The 25,263-nt window shown below is 44.7% G+C and overlaps 1 protein-coding gene across 1 annotated transcript in view; it reads left to right on the top strand.

Moving 5' to 3' along the window:
- Positions 1–25,263, top strand: part of col11a1a (collagen, type XI, alpha 1a) — a 682,771-nt gene that overhangs the window by 572,499 nt on the left and 85,009 nt on the right. The window contains exon 42 of the mRNA XM_041208311.1: positions 17,673–17,780. Within this exon, the coding sequence (XP_041064245.1) occupies positions 17,673–17,780 (108 nt within the window). The remainder of the gene's footprint in view (positions 1–17,672; positions 17,781–25,263) is intronic.

Consider the following 25,263-nt stretch of genomic DNA (forward strand, 5'->3'; position numbering starts at 1 on the left):
CCGCTATACTCCTGTATACCTCTGGATTACTAGTCCAGTGATATAAACGCTAAACTCCTCTATCCCTCTGGATTGCTAGTCCAGTAATATAACCTGTACACTCCTGTATCCCTCTAGATTACTGTTCCAGTAATATAACCATTACACTCCTTTATTCTTCTGGATTACTAGTCCACTAATATAACCATTACACTCCTGTATCCCTCCGGATTACTAGTCCAGTAATATAACCATTACACTCCTGTATTCCTTTGGATTACGAGTCCACTAATATAGCCATTACACTCCTGTATCCCTCTGGATTACTAGTCCAGTAATATAACCATTACACTCCTGTATCCCTCTGTATTACCAGACTAGTAATACAACCATTAAACTCCTTTATCCCTCCAGATTACTAGTCCAGTAATATAACCATTACACTCCTGTATCCCTCTGGATTACTAGTCCAGTAATATAACCATTACACTCCTGTATCCCTTTGGATTACGAGTCCACTAATATAACCATTACACTCCTGTAAACCCTCTGGATTACTAGTCCAATAATATAACCATTACACTCCTGTATCCCTCTGGATTACTATTCCAGTAATATAACAGCTACACTCCTGTATCCCTCTGGATTGCTATTCCACTAATATAACCGTTACACTCCTGTATTCCTCTGGATTACTATGCCAGTAATATAACCATTACACTCCTGTATCCCGCTGGATTACTAGTCTAGTAATATAACCATTACGCTCCTGTATCCCTCTGGATTACAAATTCAGTAATATAACCATTACCCTTCTGTATCCCTCTGGATTACTAGTCCAGTAATATAACCATTACACTCCTGGATCCCTTTGGATTACTTGTCCAGTGATATATCCACTACACTCCTGTATCCTTCTGGATTACTAGTCCAGTGATATAACCGCTACACTCCTGTATCCTTCTGGATTACTTTCCAGTAATATAACCGCTACATTCCTGTATCCCTCTGGATTACTTGTCCAATGATATATTCTCTACACTCCTGTATCCCTCTGGATTACTTGTCCAATGTTATATTCTCTACACTCCTGTATCCCTCTGGATTACTAGTCCAGTAATATAATTGCTACATTCCTGTGTCCCTCTGCATTGCTATTCCAGTAATATAACCGCTACAATCCTGTATCACTCAGGATTACTTGTCCTGTGATATATCCAGTACACTCCTGTATCCCTGTGGATTACTTGTCCAGTAATATAACCGCTACACTCCTGTATCCCTCTGGATTACTTGTCCAGTAATATAACCGCTACACTCCTGTATCCCTCTGGTTTACTAGTCCAGTGATATAACTGCTACATTCCTGTGTCCCTCTGCATTACTATTCCAGTGATATAACCGCTACTCTCCTGGATCCCTCTGCATTACTATTCCAGTAATATTACCGCTACACTCCTGTATCCCTCTGGATTACTAATCCAGTCATATAACCGCTGCCCTCCTGTATCCCTCTGTATTACTATTCCAGTAATATAACCACTACACTCCTGTATCCCTCTGGATTACTAGTCCAGTAATATAACCGCTACATTCCTGTATCCCTCTGGATTGCTGTTCCAGTAATATAACCATTACACTCCTGTATCCCTCTGGATTACTATTGCAGTATTATAACCGCTACACTCCTGTATCCTTCTGAAATTCTAATCCAGTAATATACCCGCTGCACTCCTGTATCCCTCTGGAATTCTATTCCAGTAATATAACTGATACACTCCTGTATCCCTCTGGATTACCAGTCCAGCAATATAATCATTACACTCCTGTATCCCTCTGGATTACTCATCCACTAATATGACCATTACACTCCTGTATCCCTCTGGATAACTAGTCCAGTAATATAACGATTACTCTCCTGTATCACTCTGGATTACTAGTCCACTAATATAACCCCAACCGTCCTGTATCCCTCTGGATTACTATTCCAGTAATATAACCATTACACTCCTGTATCCCGCTGGATTACTAGTCCAGTAATATAACCATTACACTCCTGTATCCCTCTGTATTACTTGTCCAGTAATATAACCATTACACTCCTGTATCCCTCTGGATTACTCTTCCAGTAATTAAACCATTACACTCCTGTACCCCTCTGTATTAATAATTCAGTAATATAACCATTACACTCCTCTATCCCTCTGGAGTACAAGTCCAGTAATATAACCATTACACTCCTGTATCCCTCTGGAGTACTAGGCCAGTGATATATCCACTACACTCCTATATCCCTCTGGATTTCGTCCAGTAATATAACTGCTACACTCCTGTGTCCCTCTGGATTACTCTTCAAGCAATATTACCATTACACTCCTGTATCGCTCTGGATTACTAGTCCAGTAATATAACCATTACACTCCTGTATCCCTTTGGATTACTAGTCCAATAATATAACCATTACACTCCTGTATCCCTCTGGATTACTATTCCAGTAATATAACCGCTGTACTCCTGTATCTCTCTGGCTTACTCATCCACTAATATAACCTTTACACTCCTCTATCCCTCTGCATTACTATTGCAGTAATATGACCGCTACACTCCTCTATCCCTCTGGATTACTAGTCCAGTAATATAACCGCTACACTCCTGTATCCCTCTGGATTACTTGTCCAGTGATATATCCACTACATTCCTGTATCCCTCTGGAATACTAGTCCAGTAATATAACCATTACACTCCTGTATCCCTCTGGATTTCCTATTCAGTAATATAACCATTACCCTTCTGTATCCCTCTGGATTACTAGTCCAGTAATATAAACAATGCACTCCTGTATCCGTCTGGATTACTAACCAAAGATTTTTCCACTACACTCCTTTATCCCTCTGGATTACTAGTCCAGTCATATAACCGCTACACTAGTGCATCCCTCTGGATTACTAGTCCAGTAATATGACCATTACACTCCTGTATCCGTCTGGATTACTAATCCAGTGATATATCCATTACACTCCTGTATCCCTCTGGATTATTAATCCATTAATATAACCAGTACCCTTCTGTATCCCTCTGGATTACTATTGCAGTTATATAACCACTAGACTCCTGTATCCTTCTGGATTACTATTCAAGTAAAATACCCGCTACACTCCTGTATCCCTCTGGATTACTAGTCCAGTCATATAACTGCTACACATCTGTATCCCTCTGGATAACTATTCCACTAATATAACCACTACAGTCATGTACCCCTCTGGATTACTATTCAAGTAATATAACCATTACACTCCTGTATCCCTCTGTATTACTAATTCAGTAATATAATCATTAACCTTCTGTATCCCTCTGGATTACTAGTCCAGTAATATAACCATTACACTCCTGTATCCCTCTGGATTACTTGTCCAGTGATATATCCACTACACTCCTGTATCCCTCTGGATTACTAGTCCAGTAATATAACTGCTACACTCCTGTGTCCCTCTAGTTTACTATTCCAGTAATATAACCATTACACTCCTGTATCGCTCTGGATTACTAGTCCAGTAATATAACCATTACACTCCTGTATCCCTCTGGATTCCTCATCCACTAATATAACCATTATACTCCTGTATCCCTCTGGATTACTATTCCACTAATATAACCGCTACAGTCCTCTATCCCTCTGGAATACTATTCCAGTATTATAACCATTACAGTTCTATATCCCTCTGTATTACTAATTCAGTAATATGACCATTACCCTTCTGTATCCCTCTGGATTACTAGTCCAGTGATATATCCACTACACTCTTGTAACCCTCTGGATTACTAGTCCAGTGATATAACTGCTACACTCCTGTATCCCTCTGTATTACTATTCCAGTAATATAACCGCTACACTCCTGAATCCCTCTGGATTACTTGTCCAATGTTATATTCTCTACACTCCTGTATCCCTCTGGATTACTAGTCCAGTAATATAATTGCTACATTCCTGTGTCCCTCTGCATTACTATTCCAGTGATATAACCGCTACACTCCTGTATCACTCTGGATTACTTGTCCAGTGATATAACTGCTACACTCGTGTGTCCCTCTGGATTACTATTCCAGTAATATAACCGCTACTCTCCTGGATCCCTCTGCATTACTATTCCAGTAATACTACCGCTACACTCCTGTATCCCTCTGGATTACTAATCCAGTGATATAACCGCTGCACTCCTGTATCCCACTGTATTCGTATTCCAGTAATATAACCACTACACTCCTGTATCCCTCTGGATTACTCTTCCAGTAATATAACAGCTACACTCCTGTATCCCTCTGGATTGCTAGTCCAGTAATATAACCATTACACTCCTGTATCCCTCTGGATTACTATTCCAGTATTATAACCGCTACACTCCTGTATCCTTCTGAAATTCTAATCCAGTAATATACCCGCTGCACTCCTGTATCCCTCTGGAATTCTATTCCAGTAATATAACTGCAACACTCCTGTATCCCTCTGTATTACTTGTCCAGTAATATAACCATTACACTCCTGTATCCCTCTGGATAACTTGTCCAGTAATGTAACCGCTACACGCCTGTATCCCTCTGGATTACTAGTCCAGTTATATAACTGCTACACTCCTGTGTCCCTCTGGATTACTATTCCAGTAATATAACTGCTACACTCCTTTATCCCTCTGGATTACTAATCCAGTGATATAACCGCTGCACTCCTTTATCCCTCTGTATTACTATTCCAGTAATATAACCACTACACGCCTGTATCCCTCTGGATTACTTGTCCAATGATATATTCTCTGCACTCCTGTATCCCTCTGGATTACTATTCCACTAATTTAACTGCTACACTCCTGTGTCCCTCTGCATTACTATTCCAGTAATATAACCGCTACACTCCTGTATCCCTCTGGATTAATTGTCCAGTGATATATCCACCACACTCCTGTATCCCTCTGGATTACTATTCCAGTAATATAACTGCTACACTCCCGTGTCCCTCTGCATTACTATTCCAGTATTATAACCATTACACTCCTGCATCCCTCTAGATTACTAATCCAATAATATAAACGCTACATTCCTGTATCCCTCTGGATTGCTAGTCCAGTAATATAACCATTACACTCCTGTATCCTTCTGGATTACTCTTCCATTAATATAACCATTACACTCCTGTATCCCTCTGGATTTCTATTGCAGTAATATAACCGCTACACTCCTGTATCCTTCTGGATTACTTGTCTAGTAATATACCCGCTACACTCCTCTATCCCTCTTGATTACTGTTCCAGTAATATAACCGCTACACTCCTGTATCCCTCTGGATTTCTATCCCAGTTATATAACCGCTGTACTCATGTATCCCTCTGGATTCCTATTCCAGTAATATAACCGCTGCACTCCTGTATCCCTCTGGATTACTATTCCAGTAAAATAACCGTTATGCTCCTGTATCCCTCTGGATTACTAGTCCAGTTATATAACCATTACAATCCTGTCTCCCTCTGGATTACTAGTCCACTAATATAACCATTACAGTCCTGTATTCCTCTGGATTACTTGTCCAGTAATATAACCGCTACACTGCTGTATCTCTCTGGATAGCTATTCCAGTAATATAACCGCTCCACTCCTGTATCCCTCTGGATTACTATTCCAGTAAAATAACCGCTACGCTCCTGTTTCCCTCTGGATTACTATTCCAGTAATATAACCATTACACTCATGTACCCCGCTGGATTACTATTCTTGTAATATAACCATTACAATCCTGTATCCCTCTGGATTACTATTCTAGTAATATAACCGCTACACTGCCATATCCCCTGGATTACTATTCTAGTAATATAACCATTACACTCCTGTATCCATCTGGATTACTATTCCACTAACGTAACTGCTACAGTCCTGTATCCCTCTGGATTACTATTCCAGTAATATAACCATTACACTCCTGTATCCCTCTGTATTACTAATTCAGTAATATAACCATTACCCCTCTGTATCCCTCTGGATAATAGTCCAGTAATATAACCATTACACTCCTGTATCCCTCTGGATTACTAGTCCAGTAATATAACTGCTACACTCCTGTGACCCTCTGCATTACTATTCCAGTAATATAACCGCTACACTCCTGTATCCCTCTGGATTACTTGTCTAATGATATATTCTCTGCACTCCTGTATCCCTCTGGATTACTATTCCACTAATATAACTGCTACACTCCTGTGTCCCTCTGCATTACTATTCCAGTAATATAACCGCTACACTCCTGTATCCCTCTGGATTACTTGTCCAGTGATATATCCACCACACTCCTGTATCCCTCTGGATTACTATTCCACTAATATAACTGCTACACTCCCGTGTCCCTCTGCATTACTATTCCAGTATTATAACCATTACACTCCTGTATCCCTCTGGATTACTAATCCAATAATATAACCGCTACATTCCTGTATCCCTCTGGATTACTTGTCCAATGATATATTCTCTGCACTCCTGTATCCCTCTGGATTACTATTCCACTAATATAACTGCTACACTCCTGTGTCCCTCTGTATTACTATTCCAGTAATATAACCGCTACACTCCTGTATCCCTCTGGATTACTTGTCCAGTGATATATCCACCACACTCCTGTATCCCTCTGGATTACTATTCCAGTAATATAACTGCTACACGCCCGTGTCCCTCTGCATTACTATTCCAGTATTATAACCATTACACTCCTGTATCCCTCTGGATTACTAGTCCAATAATATAACCGCTACATTCCTGTATCCCTCTGGATTGCTAGTCCAGTAATATAACCATTACACTCCTGTATCCTTCTGGATTACTCTTCCACTAATATAACCGCTACACTCCTGTATCCCTCAGGATTACTAGTGCCAGTAATATAACCGCTACACTCCTGTATCCTTATGGATTACTAGTCTAGTAATATAACCATTACACTCCTGTATCCCTCTGGATTACTGTTCCAGTAATATAACCGCTACACTCCTGTATCCCTCTGGATTTCTATCCCAGTAATATAACCGCTGTACTCCTGTATCCCTCTGGATTCATATTCCAGTAATATAACCGCTGCACTCCTGTATCCCACTGGATTACTAGTCCAGTTATATAACCATTACAATCCTGTCTCCCTCTGGATTACTAGTCCACCAATATAACTTTTACAGTCCAGTATTCCTCTGGATTACTTGTCCAGTAATATAACCGCTACACTGCTGTATCTCTCTGGATAGCTATTCCAGTAATATAACCGCTCCACTCCTGTATCCCTCTGGATTACTATTCCAGTAACATAACGATTACACTCCTGTATCCCTCTGGATTACTAGTCCAGTAATATAACTGCTACACTCCTGTGACCCTCTGCATTACTATTCCAGTAATATAACCGCTACACTCCTGTATCCCTCTGGATTACTTGTCCAATGATATATTCTCTGCACTCCTGTATCCCTCTGGATTACTATTCCACTAATATAACTGCTACACTCCTGTGTCCCTCTGCATTACTATTCCAGTAATATAACCGCTACACTCCTCTATCCCTCTGGATTAATCTTCCAGTAATATAACAGCTGTACTCCTGTATCCTTCTGGATTTCTATTCCAGTAATATGTCCGCTACACTCCTCTATCCCTCTGGATTACTAGTCCAGTAATATAACCGCTACACTCCTGTATCCCTCTGGATTACTTGTCCAGTGATATATCCACTACTTTCCTGTATCCCATTGGAATACTAGTCCCATAATATAACTGCTACACTCCTGTGTCCCTCTGCATTACTATTCCTGTAATATAACCGCTACACTCCTGTATACCTCTGGATCACTTGTCCAGTGATATAACCGCTACACTCCTCTATCCCTCTGGATTACTATTCCAGTAATATAACCACTACACTCCTGTATCCCTCTGGATTACTAGTCCAGTAATATATCCGCTACATTCCTGTATCCCTCTGGATTGCTAGTCCAGTAATATAACCATTACACTCCTGTAACCCTCTGGAATACTAATCCAGTAATATAACCATTACCCTTTGTATCCCTCTGGATTACTATTGCAGTATTATAACCACTACCCTCCTGTATCCCTCTGGATTACTAGTCCAGTGATATAACCATTACCCTCCTGTATCCCTCTGGATTGCTCATGCACTAATATAACCATTACACTCCTGTATCCTTCAGGATTACTATTGTAGTAATATAACCGCTACACTCCTGTATCATTCTGGATTACTAGTCTAGTAATATGCCAGCTACTCACCTGTATCCCTCTGGATTACTAGTCCAGTAATATAAGCGCTGCATTCCTGTATCCCTCTGGATTACTAGTCCAGTAATATAACCATTACACTCCTGAATCCCTCTGGACTACTAGTCCTCTAATCTAACCGCTACAGTCCTGTTTCCCTCTGTATTACTAATTCAGTAATATAACCATTACACTCATCTATCCCTCTGGATTACTGGTCCAGTAATATAACGGTTACACTCCTTTATCCCTCTGGATTACTAGTCCAGTAATATAACCATTACACTCCTGTATCCCTTTGGGTTACGAGTCCACTAATATAACCATTACACTCCTGTATCCCTCTGGATTGCTAGTCCAGTAATATAACCATTACACTCCTGTATCCCTCTGGATTACCAGACTAGTAATATAACCATTACACTCCTCTATCCCTCCAGATTACTAGTACAGTAATATAACCATTACACTCCTGTATCCCTCTGGATTACTAGTCCAGTAATATAACCTTTACACTCCTGTATCCCTCTGGATTACTATTCCACTAATGTAACCGTTACACTCCTGTATTCCTCTGGATTACTATTCCAGTAATATAACCATTACACTCATGTACCCCGCTGGATTACTATTCTAGTAATATAACCATTACACTCCTGTGTCCCTCTTTATTACTATTCTAATAATATAACCGCTACACTGCCGTATCCCCTCGATTACTATTCCAGTAATATAACCATTATACTCCTGTATCCCTCTGGATTACTATTCCAGTAATATAACCATTGCACTCCCCTATCCCTCTGGATTACTATTCCACTAACGTAACCGCTACAGTCCTGTATCCCTCTGGATTACTATTCCAGTAATATAACCATTACACTCCTCTATCCCTCTGTATTACTAATTCAGTAATATAACCATTACCCTTCTGTATCCCTCTGGATTACTAGTCCAGTAATATAACCATTACACTCCTGTATCGCTTTGGATTACTAGTCCAGTGATATATCCACTACACTCCTGTATCCCTCTGGATTACTAGTCCAGTAATATAACTGCTACAATCCTGTGACCCTCTTCATTACTATTCCAGTAATATTACCGCACCACTCCTGTATCCCTCTGGATTACTAGTCCGGTGATATAACCGCTATACTCCTGTATCCCCCTGGATTACTATTCCAGTAATATAACCGCTACACTCCTGTATCCCTCTGGATTACTTGTCCAATGATATATTCTCTACACTCCTGTATCCCTCTGGATTACTAGTCCACTAATATAACTGCTACACTCCTGTGTCCCTCTGCGTTACTATTCCAGTAATATATCCGTTACACTCCTGTATCCCTCTGGTTTACTCGTCCAGTGATATATCCACCACACTCCTGTATCCCTCTGGATTACTATTCCAGTAATATAACTGCTACACTCCTGTGTCCCTCTGCATTACTATTCCAGTAATATAACCGCTACACTCCTGTATCCCTCTGGATTACTAGTCCAGTAATATAAACATTACACTCCTGTATCCCTCTGGATTACTAGTCCAGTAATATAACCGTTACACTCCTGTATCCCTCTGGAATACCAGTCCACTAATATAACCATTACATTCCTGTATTCCTCTGGATTAATAGTCCAGTAATATAACCATTACACTCCTCTATCCCTCTGGATTACCAGACTAGTAATATAACCATTACACTCCTCTATCCCTCCTGATTACTAGTCCAGTTATATAACCATTACACTCCTGTATCCCTCTGGATTACTAGTCCAGTAATATAACCATTACACTCCTGTATCCCTCTGGATTACTATTCCAGTAATATAACAGCTGCACTCCTGTATCCCTCTGTGTTACTATTCCACAAATATAACCGTTACACTCCTGTATTCCTCTGGATTACTATTCCAGTAATATAACCATTACACTCATGTACCCCTCTGGATTACTATTCTAGTAATATAACCGCTACACTGCCGTATCCCCTGGATTACTATTCCAGTAATATAACCATTACTCTCCTGTATCCCTCTGGATTACTATTCCAGTAATATAACCATTACACTCCTGTATCCATCTGGATTTCTATTCCACTAACGTAACTGCTACAGTCCTGTATCCCTCTGGATTACTATTCCAGTAATATAACCATTACACTCCAGTATCCCTCTGTATTACTAATTCAGTAATATAACCATTACCCCTCTGTATCCCTCTGGATAATAGTCCAGTAATATAACCATTACACTCCTGTATCCCTCTGGATTGCTAGTCCAGTAATATAACTGCTACACTCCTGTGACCCTCTGCATTACTATTCCAGTAATATAACGGCTACACTCCTGTATCCCTCTGGATTACTTGTCCAATGATATATTATCTGCTCTCCTGTATCCCTCTGGATTACTATTCCACTAATATAACTGCTACACTCCTGTGTCCCACTGCATTACTATTCCAGTAATATAACCGCTACACTCCTGTATCCCTCTGGATTACTTGTCCAGTGATATATCCACCACACTCCTGTATCCCTCTGGATTACTATTCCAGTAATATAACTGCTACACTCCCGTGTCCCTCTGCATTACTATTCCAGTATTATAACCATTACACTCCTGTATCCCTCTGGATTACTAATCCAATAATATAACCGCTACATTCCTGTATCCCTCTGGATTGCTAGTCCAGTAATATAACCATTACACTCCTGTATCCTTCTGGATTTCTCTTCCACTAATATAACCATTACACTCCTGTATCCCTCTGGATTTCTATTGCAGTAATATAACCGCTACACTCCTGTATCCCTCTGGATTTCTATCCCAGTAATATAACCGCTGTACTCCTGTATCCCTCTGGATTCCTATTCCAGTAATATAACTGCTGCACTCCTGTATCCCTCTGGATTACTATTCCAGTAAAATAACCGTTACGCTCCTGTATCCCTCTGGATTACTAGTCCAGTTATATAACCATTACAATCCTGTCTCCCTCTGGATTACTAGTCCACTAATATAACCATTACAGTCCTGTATTCCTCTGGATTACTTGTCCAGTAATATAACCGCTACACTGCTGTATCTCTCTGGATAGCTATTCCAGTAATATAACCGCTCCACTCCTGTATCCCTCTGGATTACTATTCCAGTAAAATAACCGCTACGCTCCTGTATCCCTCTGGATTACTAGTCCATTAATATAACCATTATACTCCTGTATCCCTCTGGATTCCAATCCACTAACATAACCATTACACTCCTGTATTCCTCTGGATTACTAGTCCAGTAATATCACCATTACACTCCTATATCCCTCTGGATTACTATTCCAGTAATTTAACCATTACACTCCTGTATCCCTCTGGATTACTAGTCCACTAATATAAACATTACACTCCTGTATTCCCTTGGATTACTAGTCCAGTAATATAACCATTACACTCCTGTATTCATCTGGATTACTAGTCCATTAATATAACCATTACCCTCCTGTATCCCTCTGGATTACTATTCCAGTAATATAACCATTACACTCCTGTATCCCTCTGGATTACTAGTCCACTAATATAAACATTACACTCCTGTATTCCTCTGGATTACTAGTCCAGTAATATAACCATTACACTCCTGTATCCCTCTGAATTACTAGTCCAGTAATATAACCACTACACGACTATATCCTTCTGGATTGCTAGTCCAGTAATATACCCATTACACTCCTGTATCCATCTGGATTACTAGTCCAGTAATATAACCATTACACGACTATATCCTTCTGGATTACTAGTCCACTAATATAACCATTACACTCCTGTATTCCTCTGGATTACTAGTCCAGTAATATAACCATTACACTCCTTTATCCCTCTGGATTACTAGTCCAGTAATATAACCACTACACAACTATATCCTTCTGGATTACTAATCCACCTTGCTATTCAAATTTATGTTAATAGTTTGGCTGCTTTAAAATACAAGTTGCAGATTCCCTGACTAAAATCCTATGCTGTAAAACACTTGGAAATCTTCAAATTCGAGCCAGGGATGATGTCTGGAAGCACTCCTACCCAAAAAGGGACAGTGGAAATATGGAACTCTCTCCCCATAAAAAGTTGTGGCTGCTGGGGGACAATTGGCCCTTTTAAGACTGAGGTTAATAGATATTTGTTGAATATGGAGTACAAAGGGATATGGAGTAAAAACAGTTAATGGCCTTGAGGCACAGATCAGCCAGGGTCTCATTAAATGACAAAGCAGGTCCGACAGCTGAACAGTCCTTCTGATTCCTGTGATTCTTAACTGCCCCTTCAGTGTCCTAGCAAGCCAGTCAGCTCATTGTACAAGAGTTCGCATTCAGTAGAATACACTAACTCCCTCCATGGAGCATATTTGGCTAATTTAGTAGCTTCCAGTCAACATTACAAAAGCAAATTATCCGACCATTATCACATCATTGTTTATGGGATCATGCTGTGCAGAAATTGGCTGTTGTGTTTCCCTTTACGACACTAGTGGCTACATTTCAGAAGTATTCAATTGGCTGTAATATGCTTTTGGATATCAGGAGGTAGTGAAAGGCGCTATAGAAATGCAGCTTTGTGTAAAGGGGTTGAATGAACAGTATATAAAGAGCCGCAGGTAACTTGGAAAACATCCCAGAAATGCAAATTCTTTCTTTCTTTTATGAATGTATGAAAGTGTTCTCTATGTCTGGCAGTGAATGCATCAGTGCATCAAATACAGAGAATTTTCATTATTTGACCTTCAGAAACATGAAAAGATTAAAAGAGAAAAAAAAAATCCCCTTGAAGACAAATACTTTCATTTCAAAAGTGTACCTCAGAAGCAAATATTCCTTGTGGATTTGCATATGTTTGCATAATATTTAAATACTTATTACAAGAGACAGCAATTTCAATGAAGTGCTGATAAAAATGCTGTTAACTGTTAACATGTCAAATATTGTCCAAATATCATTGAAGGTGATGTGTCTCATTATGCAGTGTGTTATAAAATCTATAATCTATCACACCCCAATACAAATAGAATAAAACATTTACTGATCTGTGTCATTCCTAATTGTTCCTGCTGTGATGAATATCTTAAGAATTAAAACTGCCAACACAGCACATTATCTCACTGAGACCAGTGAATTCATGCAGGAGAAAGACATCAATTCTAGTTATACCTTTCACAGCCAAAGGATATCCCAAAGCTTTACATCCAGAAGGTATATTTCAAACAAGAGTCACTGCTGGAATAAAGAAAGTGCAAGAGCCATTCTGGGCATAGTATGATCCCACAAACAACAATGTATCTAACCCCATGCTGTACCTTTCCTGGGAGTGTTTGATGGGGACGGTGTAAAGGGAGCTTTACTCTGTATCTAACCCCGTGCTGTACCTGTCCTGGGAGTGTTTGATGGGGATAGTGTAGAGGGAGATTTACTCTGTATCTAACCCCGTGCTGTACCTGTCCTGGGAGTGTTTGATGGGGACAGTGTAGAGGGAGCTTTACTCTGTATCTAATCCCATGCTGTACCTGTCCTGGGAGTGTTTGATGGGGACAGTGTAGAAGGTGCTTTACTCTGTATCTAACCCCGTGCTGTACCTGTCCTGGGAGTGTTTGATGGGGACAGTGTAGAGGGAGCTTTACTCTGTATCTAACCCCGTGCTGTACCTGTCCTGGGAGTGTTTGATGGGTACAGTGTAGAGGGAGATTTACTCTGTATCTAACCCCGTGCTGTACCTGTCCTGGGAGTGTTTGATGGGGGCAGTGTAGAGGGGGCTTTACTCTGTATCTAACCCCGTGCTGTACCTGTCCTGGGAGTGTTTGATGGGGGCAGTGTAGAGGGGGCTTTACTCTGTATCTAACCCCGTGTTGTACCTGTCCTGGGAGTGTTTGATGGGTACAGTGTAGAGGGAGATTTACTCTGTATCTAACCCCGTGCTGTACCTCTCCTGGGAGTGTTTGATGGGGACAGTGTAGAGGGAGCTTTACTCTGTATCTAACCCCGTGTTGTACCTGTCCTGGGAGTGTTTGATGGGGGCAGTGTAGAGGGGGCTTTACTCTGTATCTAACCCCGTGTTGTACCTGTCCTGGGAGTGTTTGATGGGGGCAGTGTAGAGGGGGCTTTACTCTGTATCTAACCCCGTGCTGTATCTGTCCTGGGAGTGTTTGATGGAGACAGTGTAGAGGGGGCTTTACTCTGTATCTAACACCATGTTGTTTTTAAAAGTATTTTTTCTCCTCTCTTTCTGATGTCTTTGGGCTTTTGTTTGTTTGTCTGGCCCTGATCAGTATCGTTTTACTGTCCTATGGTTGAGCAGAGCTATCAGTGTGGAAAAGGTTTGTCAGAGAGCCGGGATGCTCCCTATTCCCTGATAGTCTCTCTCTTTTCCAGTTTTATTCAGCAAGCATTGTTTAATGACCTGACTTCCCAAATCTCTGGGCCAATCTTCCGCACTGAATTCTAAGTTTGGTGATGGGCGCAGGGGTTTGAGTGATTCTGCTGCTGCTGAGACTGGAAGATTGTCCCTCTGCTTCGAGTGGGCTCCATGTCATGTTGGAGCTACGAACTATGACAATCCCCCTGTACAAAGATAAGCCTAAACAAGCAATGTTTAATCATTCAGAATGTTCTTTCCTCCTTCACTAGCTAACGTTGGTTAAGTAACTGTATTAAACTAGCACTCAAGGAGTCAATGGAAATGAATTCACTTGGGAACAGAGAGAGGCCATTTAGCTCCCCAAGCCTGTTCTGTCATTCAATCAGGATTATGGCTGGTCTGTTTCTAGGCCCCATTAATCCCCTTTGCTCAATATCCCTCAATGAAAACCCAGCTATCGTAGTCTTGAAAGCTCCAGTTAACATCCAGCACCTATAAGGTTTTGGGGGGAAAATGTTTCAGATTTCCACCCCCTTGTCTAACAATGTGTTTCCTGACATCACTCCTGAATGGCCCGACTCTTATTTTAAGATTATTACATACACCAGTGGTTAAAAAAAAAGTTTCTCTGTATCCATCCTATCAATTCCTTTAACTATCTTAAACATCTCAATTAGCTCTCTGTCAGACCTGCTGAGTTTTTCCAGGGATTTTTGTTTTTGTTCTAGCTATCTTCTATACTTTTCTGTAACCCTCTATACTCAAAAAAATACAATTCAAATGTATCCAAACTGTCATTATAATTAATCCGTTTTAGCCTCAGTATCATTCTGGTGAAACTGCACTGCAGCTTCTCCCACAACCCAAGGTGTGATGGGGTGTGTTTTTTTTGCTTTGGGTTGGATGGAGGCGAGGTATGGTGGGTGGGGTTGGAGGTGTGGGTGGGATGCGGGGTATGGTGGATGGGGTTGGAGGTGTGGGTGGGATGCGGGGTATGGTGGATGGGGTTGGAGGTGTGGGTGGGATGCGGGGTATGGTGGGTGGGGTTGGAGGTGTGGGTAGGATGCGGGTTATGGTGGGTGGGGTTGGAGGTGTGGGTGGGATGCGGGGTATGGTGGGTGGGGTTGGAGGTGTGGGTGGGATGTGGGGTATGGTGGGTGGGGTTGGAGGTGTGGGTAGGATGCGGGGTTTGGTGGGTGGGGTTGGAGGTGTGGGTGGGATGCGGGGTATGGTGGATGGGGTTGGAGGTGTGGGTGGGATGCGGGGTATGGTGGGTGGGGTTGGAGGTGTGGGTGGGATGCAGGGTATGGTGGGTGGGGTTGGACGTGTGCGCAGGGTGGGGATGTGGTGGGTGGGGTTGAGTTCGATGGGGGTGAGGGTCTGGTGGGTGGGGTTGGGTTGCATAGGGGTGGGGGCTTGGTAGGTGGCGTTAGGTGTGGTGTTGAATTGGGTGGGGTCTGGGTGGGTTGGGTATGGTAGGGTGGGGTTATATTGGATGGGGTCTGAGTGGGGTGAGCTGGATGTGGTGGGGTGGGGTTATATTGGATGGGTCTGAGTGGGGTTGTGCTGGATATGGTGGGGTCGGGTTATATTAGATGGGTTCTGAGTGGGGATGTGCTGGATGTGGTGAGGTGGGGTTATATTGGATGGGTCTGAGTGGGGTTGTGCTGGATGTGGTGGGGTGGGGTTATATTGGATGGGGTCTGAGTGGGGTGGGCTGGATGCGGTAGGGTGGGGTTATATTGGATGGGGTCTGAGTGGGGGTGTGCTGGATGTGGTGGGGTGGGGTTATATTAGATGGGTTCTGAGTGGGGTTGTGCTGGATGTGGTGGGTTGGGGTTATATTGGATGGGGTCTGAGTTAGGGTGTGGTGGGGTGGGGTTATATTGGATGGGGTCTGAGTTAGGGTGTGGTGGGGTGGGGTTATATTGGATGGGGTCTGAGTTAGGGTGTGGTGGGGTGGGGTTATATTGGATGGGGTCTGAGTGGGGTTGTGCTGGATGTGGTGGGGTGGGGTTATATTGGATGGGGTCTGAGTGGGGGTGGGCTGGATGTGGTGGGGTGGGGTTATATTGGATGGGGTCTGAGTGGGGGTGGGCTGGATGTGGTGGGGTGGGGTTATATTGGATGGGGTCTGAGTTAGGGTGTGGTGGGGTGGGGTAATATTGGATGGGGTCTGAGTTAGGGTGTGGTGGGGTGGGGTTATATTGGATGGGGTCTGAGTGGGGTTGTGCTGGATGTGGTGGGGTGGGGTTATATTGGATGGGGTCTGAGTGGGGGTGGGCTGGATGTGGTGGGGTGGGGTTATATTGGATGGGGTCTGAGTGGGGGTGGGCTGGATGTGGTGGGGTGGGGTTATATTGGATGGGCTCTGAGTGGGGTTTTGCTGGATGTGGTGGGGTGGAGTTGTATTGGATGGGGTCTGAGTAGGGTTGGGCTGGATGTGGTGGGGTGGAGTTGTATTGGATGGGGTCTGAGTAGGGTTGGGCTGGATGTGGTGGGGTGGAGTTGTATTGGATGGGGTCTGAGTGGGGGTGGGCTGGATGTGGTGGGGTGGGGTTATATTGGATGGGCTCTGAGTGGGGATGTGCTGGATGTGGTGGGGTGGAGTTGTATTGGATGGGGTCTGAGTAGGGTTGGCATGGATGTGGTGGGGTGGAGTTGTATTGGATGGGGTCTGAGTAGGGTTGGGCTGGATGTGGTGGGGTGGAGTTGTATTGGATGGGCTCTGAGTGGGGTTTTGCTGGATGTGGTGGGGTGGAGTTGTATTGGATGGGGTCTGAGTAGGGTTGGGCTGGATGTGGTGGGGTGGGGGTTAGGATGTGAGGCTAGTTTGCAGTTTGTAGTTTTGAGATGGGTTGTGTTGGGTTGGGTTGTGGTTTGATTTGTTGTACTGTTTGGGTTAATGAGTTACTCTGTCTGACTGGACCATTTAAGTCCAGTCCATATGGATTCATATCAGTGATTTGCTAACTGATTGGATGATCTTTTTAGGGATCTCCTGGTGAGCGGGGATCTGCTGGACCTGCTGGGCCTATTGGTCTTCCTGGGCGTCCTGGACCTCAAGGCGGTCTTGGTCCTGCTGGAGAGAAAGGAGCTCCTGTAAGTATCCATCCATCACTTGTGACAGGGAATGATCAGCCTGGGGTTTATGCAGCTTTTCCTTTGATACATCTACACAATTCACCTGAGCCACTCCCTGGGGCAGCAAGTTCCACATTCTCCCCACCCTCTGAGTTCTCCTGCTGGATTGACTAGAGAACATCTTATATTTATCATTCATACAAACATGTAAACATCTGAAATAGGAGCAGGAGTAGAACACTCGGCCCCTCGAGCCTGCTCTGCTATTTAATAAAATCATGGCTGACCTGTTTGTGTATCAAGTTCCACATTCCCATCTACCCAACCCCATTCCATCCCTTCAAAGGTCACTGTTTAAAAATAAGGGGTTGTCCATTTAAAACAGGGATGAGGCATAATTTTTCACTTGAGTGCCATGAATCTTGGGAACCCTCTTCCTGAAAAGGTGGTGGAAACAGAATCTTTGAATATTTTTAAGGCAGAGATGGATAGATTCTTGGTAAACAAGGGGGTGAAAGGTTATTGGGGGCAGGCAGGATGCAGATTTCAAGTTACTATCAGATCAGCCATGATCTTATTAAATGCTGGAGCAGGCTCGAGGGGCCGAATGGCCTACTCCTGCTCCTTGTTCATATGTACCTCCAATAACCTTTGATTCCCTTACCTAACAAGAATCTATCTTTTCCCTTTAGTTCTGCTGAAGTGTCATACAGACTCGAAACGTTAACTGTCTTCCTCTCCACAGATGCTGTCAGACCTGCTGAGTTTTTCCAGCTATTTTTGTTTTTGTTTAAGAATCTATCTACCTTCGCTTTAAAAATATTCAATGACCCCGCCTCCACCACCTTCTGAGACAGAGGATTCCGAAGTCACACAGCCCTCTGATTTCTCCTCATCTCTGCCCTAAAAGGGTGACCCCTAATTTTAAATCAGTGCTCCCTAGTCCTGGACTCACCCACAAGAGGAAACATCCTTTCCACAACCATCTTGTCAAGGCCGTTCAGGATCTTGTAAACTTCAATCAAATCACCTCTCACTCTTCTAAACTCCAGTGGAAACAAGCCCAGTCTGTCCAACCTTTCCTCATAAGACAACCCACTCATTCCAGGTATCAATCTAGTAAACCTCCTCTGATCCGTCTCCAATGCATTTACATCCTTCCTTAAATAAGGAAACCAAAACTGCTCACAGTATTCAAGGTGCGGACTCACCAAAGCCCTGTGTAACCGAAGCATCACATCCTTACTTTTGAAGAAGGGTCATACGGACTCAAAACGTTAACTCTGTTCCTCTCTCCAGAGGCTGTTAGACCTGCTGAGCTTTTCCAGCATTTTCTGTTTTGTTTCAGATTTCCAGCATCTGTAGTATTTTGCTTTTATTCTTACTTTTATGTTCTTGTAAAAAGGATAACATTCCATTAGCCTTTGTCATTACTTGCTCTACCTGCATACTAACCTTTTGTGACTGCACTAGAACACCCAGATCCCTCTGCATCTCAGAATTATGCAGCCGTTCTCCATTTAGTTAATACTCTGCCTTTTTATTCTTCCTGTCAGAGTGAACAACTTCACACTTTCCTACCTGATACACCATCTGCCAGATTTATGCCCATTCATCCAACCCATCAATATCCGTCTGCAACCTCCTCACACTTCTCGATCTACAAATTCATTTGAAAATTGCACGTGTTCTACAGTTTTCTTAACTCCTATTTTACCCCAGTCCTCCATGAATCATTGAATCATAGAAACCTACATCACAGAAAGAGGCCATTTGACAATCATGCCTTTTTGAAAGAAGAATCGTGGCTTCTCGCACACCCCCACTTTTTGTCCTCAATCCTCTAAGTTCCTCATGCAGTCCCAACACTGGCCACTATTCCCAGTAGCGCTGCTGGAACCAGAGAGCCATCCGTGTTAAGTAGCTGCCAACCAACCCCCTGGAACGAGGGCTGATCCACCCCCAACATTTAGGCCGGTGGTGGAGAGGGTACCCGAATGAGCAAAAAACCTTGGCCATTATCTCTTTGAGGTCATGAACTTCCACCTTCTTAATAAGCATCCCGTGTGGCACTTTCTCAAATGCCTTCTAAAAGTTCATTTATTCAATGCCTGCTCCACCATCTTGATCATTTACCACTGGAGTTACCCCATCAAAAAATTCAATTAAATTAGGCACAAGCAATTTGACTTTAACGAATCTATGCTGGCTCTCCTTGATTAACCCAAGCCCCCTTTCAAAATGAAAGTTTATTTTGTCATTGACAATGTTTCCAACAAAATAAAAACAGAAAATGCTGGAAATATTCAGCAGGTCTGGCAGCATCTGTGGGGCGAGAAACAGAGTTAATGGGCAACATTTAACCCCCCCACCCCCCATCAGGGTGGGGGGTAAGTGCAGGAGTGGGTGTGAGGGGGCAGGTTCCTGATCGGCGCCCCCAATTGGGAGCAGGCTGCCATTTTAGGTGGGTGGGCCAATTAAGGTCGGGTGGGGGGTTATTCCCTCAGCTGGGAGTGGGCTCTTTCACACATGCCTGCGGAAGAGTGCACTGATCCCCCCTGAGGCAAAGGGCTGCCTCTGGGAGATCAGCTCACCTTTTAAACTTTAAATAAAGCTGAGAGAAAAAATTCCCTGCCATGTCCCCTCATGTGACACTGTCATTTGAGTTGGGACATGTCGGTCACTTTTATTTTAAAATATTACGAGATTTTTAAATCCTCATGAAATCTCATCCCGCCCGTGGATGAGGTTTTGTGCTTTTTCCCAAGCCTCTCAGGGCTCCTGGCCTACCCACCAACCTCAAAATACAGCCCAGTGTTTCAGGTCAAGGAACTTTCATGCAAACTCTTTTAATGAGAGGTCCTCGAACTGAACCATTAACTCTGTTTCTCTCTCCCCAGGAAACTACAGGCCAATCAGCCTAACACCTGTCATTGGGAAAGTGCTAGAGTCCATTGTTAAGGAAGAAATATCAGGACATTTAGAAAAATCTAACGCAATCAAATAGAGTCCACATGGTTTTGTGAAAGGGAAATCATGTTTGACCAATTTGCTAGAGCTTTTTGAGGATATAACAAGCAGAGTTGATGAAGGGGAACCAGTAGATGGAGTGCATTTGTCAATACAGATGGTATTTGACAAGGTGCCACATAAAAGGTTATTGCACAAGATAAGAGCTCACGGTATTGGGGGTAATGTATTGGCGTAGGTTGAGGATTGATTAACACACAGAAGACAGAGATTCAGGATTAATGGGTCTTTTTCAGGTTGGAAAGATGTAACTAATGGAGTGCCACAAGGATTAGTCCGAGGGCCTCAATTATTTACTATCTATATTAATGATTTGGAGGAGGGGCAGAGTGTAATGTATCCAAATTTGCTGCTGATACAAAAATAGGACATGTTGTGATGAGGACATAAGGAATCTGCAAGGGGATATAGACAGGTTGAGTGAGTGGGCAAAAACTTGGCAGGTGGAGTTTAATGGAGGAAAGTGTGAGGTCATGCACTTTAGTAGGAAGAATCAAAAGGCAGACTATTATTTAAATAGAGAGAGACCCCAAAAAAGTGCAGCACAGAGGGATCTGGGTGTTCTTGTGCATGAAACACAAAAAGTTAGCATGCAGGTGCAGCAAGTAATTAAGAAGGCAAATGGAATTTTGGCCTGTATTGCTAGGGGGTTGGAGTTTAAAAATAGGGAAGTCTTGTTACAACTGGCCAGGGTGTTGGTGAGGCTACATCTGCAGTACTGTGTACAGTTTTGGTCCCTGTATTTAAGAAAGGATATACTGACATTGGAGGCAGCTCAAAAGAGATTCACTAGGCTGATTCCTGGGATGAAGGGGTTGACTTATCAAGAATAGTTAAACAGGTTAGGCCTTTATTCATTAGTGTTTAGGAGAATGAGGGGTGATCTTATTGAAATGTACAAGATTCTGAGGGGGCTTGACAGGGTAGATGTTGAGAAGATGTTTCCACTAGTGGGGGAATCTCGAACTCGGGGACATAGTTACAGAATAAGGGGACACTCATTTAAAACTGAGATGTGAAGGAATTTCTTCTCTCAGAGGGTAGTGAATGTCTGGAATTCTCTACCTCAGAGAGTTGTGGAGGTTAGATCACTGAAAGTATTTAAAGAGGAGGTAGATAGATTTGTGAAATGCTGGGGAGTTGAGGGCGATGAGGAACTGGCACAAAAGAGGAGTTGAGGCCTGGGGCAGATCAGCCATCATCTTTTTGACTGGCGGGGCAGGCTTGAGGGGCCGAATGGCCTATTCCTGCTCCTATTTCTTATGGTCTTCGGTTCTCTCCACAGATGCTTGTAGACCTCATATTTCCAGCATTTTCTGTTTTGATCTGAGATTTCCAGCATCTGCAATGTTTAGTTTTTGTTTATGGTTTCCAGTGACTTCCCTGTCACTGATGCTGGGCTGACTAATTTGTACTTTTCTAGTTTAACCCTTTCCCCTTCACTCAATAATGTGAGAACCTTTAACAACTCCCCAGTCCTCTGGCACTACTCATGTCTCCAAAGGGGATTGAAAGATTGTGACCAATACCTTTGGCCCTTTCTACTTGGATTCTTTCAGCCATTTGCGATTCATTCCGTCTGGAGCAGGTGACTTACCAGATTTCAGTAATACTCATCTTTTCAGAACATCTTCTCTGTTTGTATCCTGCCCATAACTTCCTTCTGTCCTTTCATTGTCACCTTCACATCATCCACTCCCTCTGTGGAGTCAGATGCACATTTCCTGTATTTAAAACTTTAACCATTCCCTTGGCCTCTACCTTTAGATGTCACTTGGGGGGTTTAAAAGACCCGACCTTCCCCTTAATAATTCAGTTGGTTATACTTTATTTATGAAATACTTTAGATGCTCATCTTTTCTCTTAGCTTCTCTTTGCTTCCCACATTCATTTTTTCCAATTCTCTCCTGTAGATTCCATAGGGTAGAATTTTTCCCTTGTCAGGTGGTCTCGGCAGGTGCGAGAGGGAGCAGGAGAGGGAGTGGGAGTGGGAGAGGGAGTGGGAGAGGGAGTGGGAGAGGGAGTGTGAGTAGGAGTGGGAGAGGGAGTGGGAGAGGGAGCAGGAGAGGGAGTGGGAGTGGGAGAGGGAGTGGGAGTGGGAGAGGGAGTGGGAGAGGGAGTAGGAGAGGGAGTGGGAGAGGGAGTGTGAGTAGGAGTGGGAGAGGGAGTTGGAGAGGGAGCAGGAGAGGGAGTGGGAGTGGGAGAGGGAGTGGGAGAGGGAGTGGGAGTGGGAGAGGGAGTGTGAGTAGGAGTGGGAGTGGGAGAGGGAGTAGGAGAGGGAGTGTGAGTAGGAGTGGGAGAGGGAGTAGGAGTGGGAGAGGGAGCAGGAGAGGGAGTGGGAGTGGGAGAGGGAGTGGGAGAGGGAGTAGGAGAGGGAGTGGGAGAGGGAGTGTGAGTAGGAGAGGGAGTGGGAGTAGGAGTGGGAGAGGGAGAGGGAGTGGGAGAGGGAGTAGGAGTGGGAGAGGGAGCAGGAGAGGGAGTGGGAGAGGGAGTGTGAGTAGGAGAGGGAGAGGGAGTGGGAGAGGGAGTGTGAGTAGGAGTGGGAGAGGGAGTTGGAGAGGGAGCAGGAGAGGGAGTGGGAGAGGGAGTGGGAGAGGGAGTAGGAGAGGGAGTGGGAGAGGGAGTGGGAGAGGGAGTGGGAGAGGGAGTAGGAGAGGGAGTGTGAGTAGGAGTGTGAGTAGGAGTGGGAGAGGGAACAGGAGGGGGAGTAGGAGTGTGAGTAGGAGCGGGAGAGGGAGTGGGAGAGGGAGTGTGAGTAGGAGAGGGAGAGGGAGTGGGAGAGGGAGTGTGAGTAGGACTGGGAGAGGGAGTAGGAGAGGGAGTGTGAGTAGGAGTGGGAGAGGGAGTGGGAGAGGGAGAGGGAGTAGGAGAGGGAGTGTGAGTAGGAGTGGGAGAGGGAGTGGGAGAGGGAGAGGGAGTGGGAGTGGGAGTGGGAGTGGGAGAGGGAGTGTGAGTAGGAGTGGGAGTGGGAGTAGGAGAGGGAGTGTGAGTAGGAGTGGGAGAGGGACTAGGAGAGGGAGTGTGAGTAGGAGAGGGAGAGGGAGTGGGAGAGGGAGTGGGAGAGGGAGTGTGAGTAGGAGTGGGAGAGGGAGTAGGAGAGGGAGTGTGAGTAGGAGTGGGAGAGGGAGTAGGAGAGGGAGTAGGAGAGGGAGTAGGAGAGGGAGTGTGAGTAGGAGTGGGAGTAGGAGAGGGAGTGTGAGTAGGAGAGGGAGAGGGAGTGGGAGAGGGAGTAGGAGAGGGAGTGGGAGAGGGAGTGGGAGAGGGAGCGGGAGAGGGAGTGTGAGTAGGAGAGGGAGTGGGAGTGGGAGAGGGAGTAGGAGAGGGAGTGGGAGTGGGAGAGGGAGTAGGAGAGGGAGTGGGAGTGGGAGAGGGAGAGGGAGTAGGAGAGGGAGTGGGAGTGGGAGAGGGAGTAGGAGAGGGAGTGGGAGTGGGAGAGGGAGTGGGAGAGGGAGTGGGAGAGGGAGTGGGAGTGGGAGAGGGAGAGGGAGTGGGAGAGGGAGTGGGAGAGAGAGTGGGAGTGGGAGAGGGAGTGGGAGAGGGAGTGGGAGTGGGAGAGGGAGTGGGAGAGGGAGTGGGAGAGGGAGTGGGAGAGGGAGTGGGAGAGGGAGTAGGAGAGGGAGTGGGAGTGGGAGAGGGTGTGGGAGAGGGAGTGGGAGAGGGAGCGGGAGAGGGAACAGGAGGGGGAGTAGGAGTGTGAGTAGGAGTGGGAGAGGGAGTAGGAGAGGGAGTGTGAGTAGGAGTGGGAGAGGGAGTGGGAGTGGGAGAGGGAGTAGGAGAGGGAGTGTGAGTAGGAGTGGGAGAGGGAGTAGGAGAGGGAGTGTGAGTAGGAGTGTGAGTAGGAGTGGGAGAGGGAGTGTGAGTAGGAGTGGGAGAGGGAGTAGGAGAGGGAGTGTGAGTAGGAGTGGGAGAGGGAGTAGGAGAGGGAGTGTGAGTAGGAGTGGGAGAGGGAGTAGGAGAGGGAGTGTGAGTAGGAGTGTGAGTAGGAGTGGGAGAGGGAACAGGAGGGGGAGTAGGAGTGTGAGTAGGAGTGGGAGAGGGAGTAGGAGAGGGAGTGTGAGTAGGAGTGGGAGAGGGAGTAGGAGAGGGAGTGTGAGTAGGAGTGTGAGTAGGAGTGGGAGAGGGAACAGGAGGGGGAGTAGGAGTGTGAGTAGGAGTGGGAGAGGGAGTAGGAGAGGGAGTGTGAGTAGGAGTGGGAGTGGGAGAGGGAGAGGGAGTGGGAGTGGGAGTGGGAGTGGGAGAGGGAGAGGGAGTGGGAGTGGGAGAGGGAGTGTGAGTAGGAGTGGGAGAGGGAGTAGGAGAGGGAGTAGGAGAGGGAGTGTGAGTAGGAGAGGGAGTGGGAGAGGGAGTGTGAGTAGGAGTGGGAGTGGGAGAGGGAGTGTGAGTAGGAGTGGGAGTGGGAGTGGGAGAGGGAGTGTGAGTAGGAGTGGGAGAGGGAGTAGGAGAGGGAGTGTGAGTAGGAGTGTGAGTAGGA

Source organism: Carcharodon carcharias, chromosome 16, assembly GCF_017639515.1.
Source record: "Carcharodon carcharias isolate sCarCar2 chromosome 16, sCarCar2.pri, whole genome shotgun sequence".
Classification (NCBI taxonomy): domain Eukaryota; kingdom Metazoa; phylum Chordata; class Chondrichthyes; order Lamniformes; family Lamnidae; genus Carcharodon; species Carcharodon carcharias.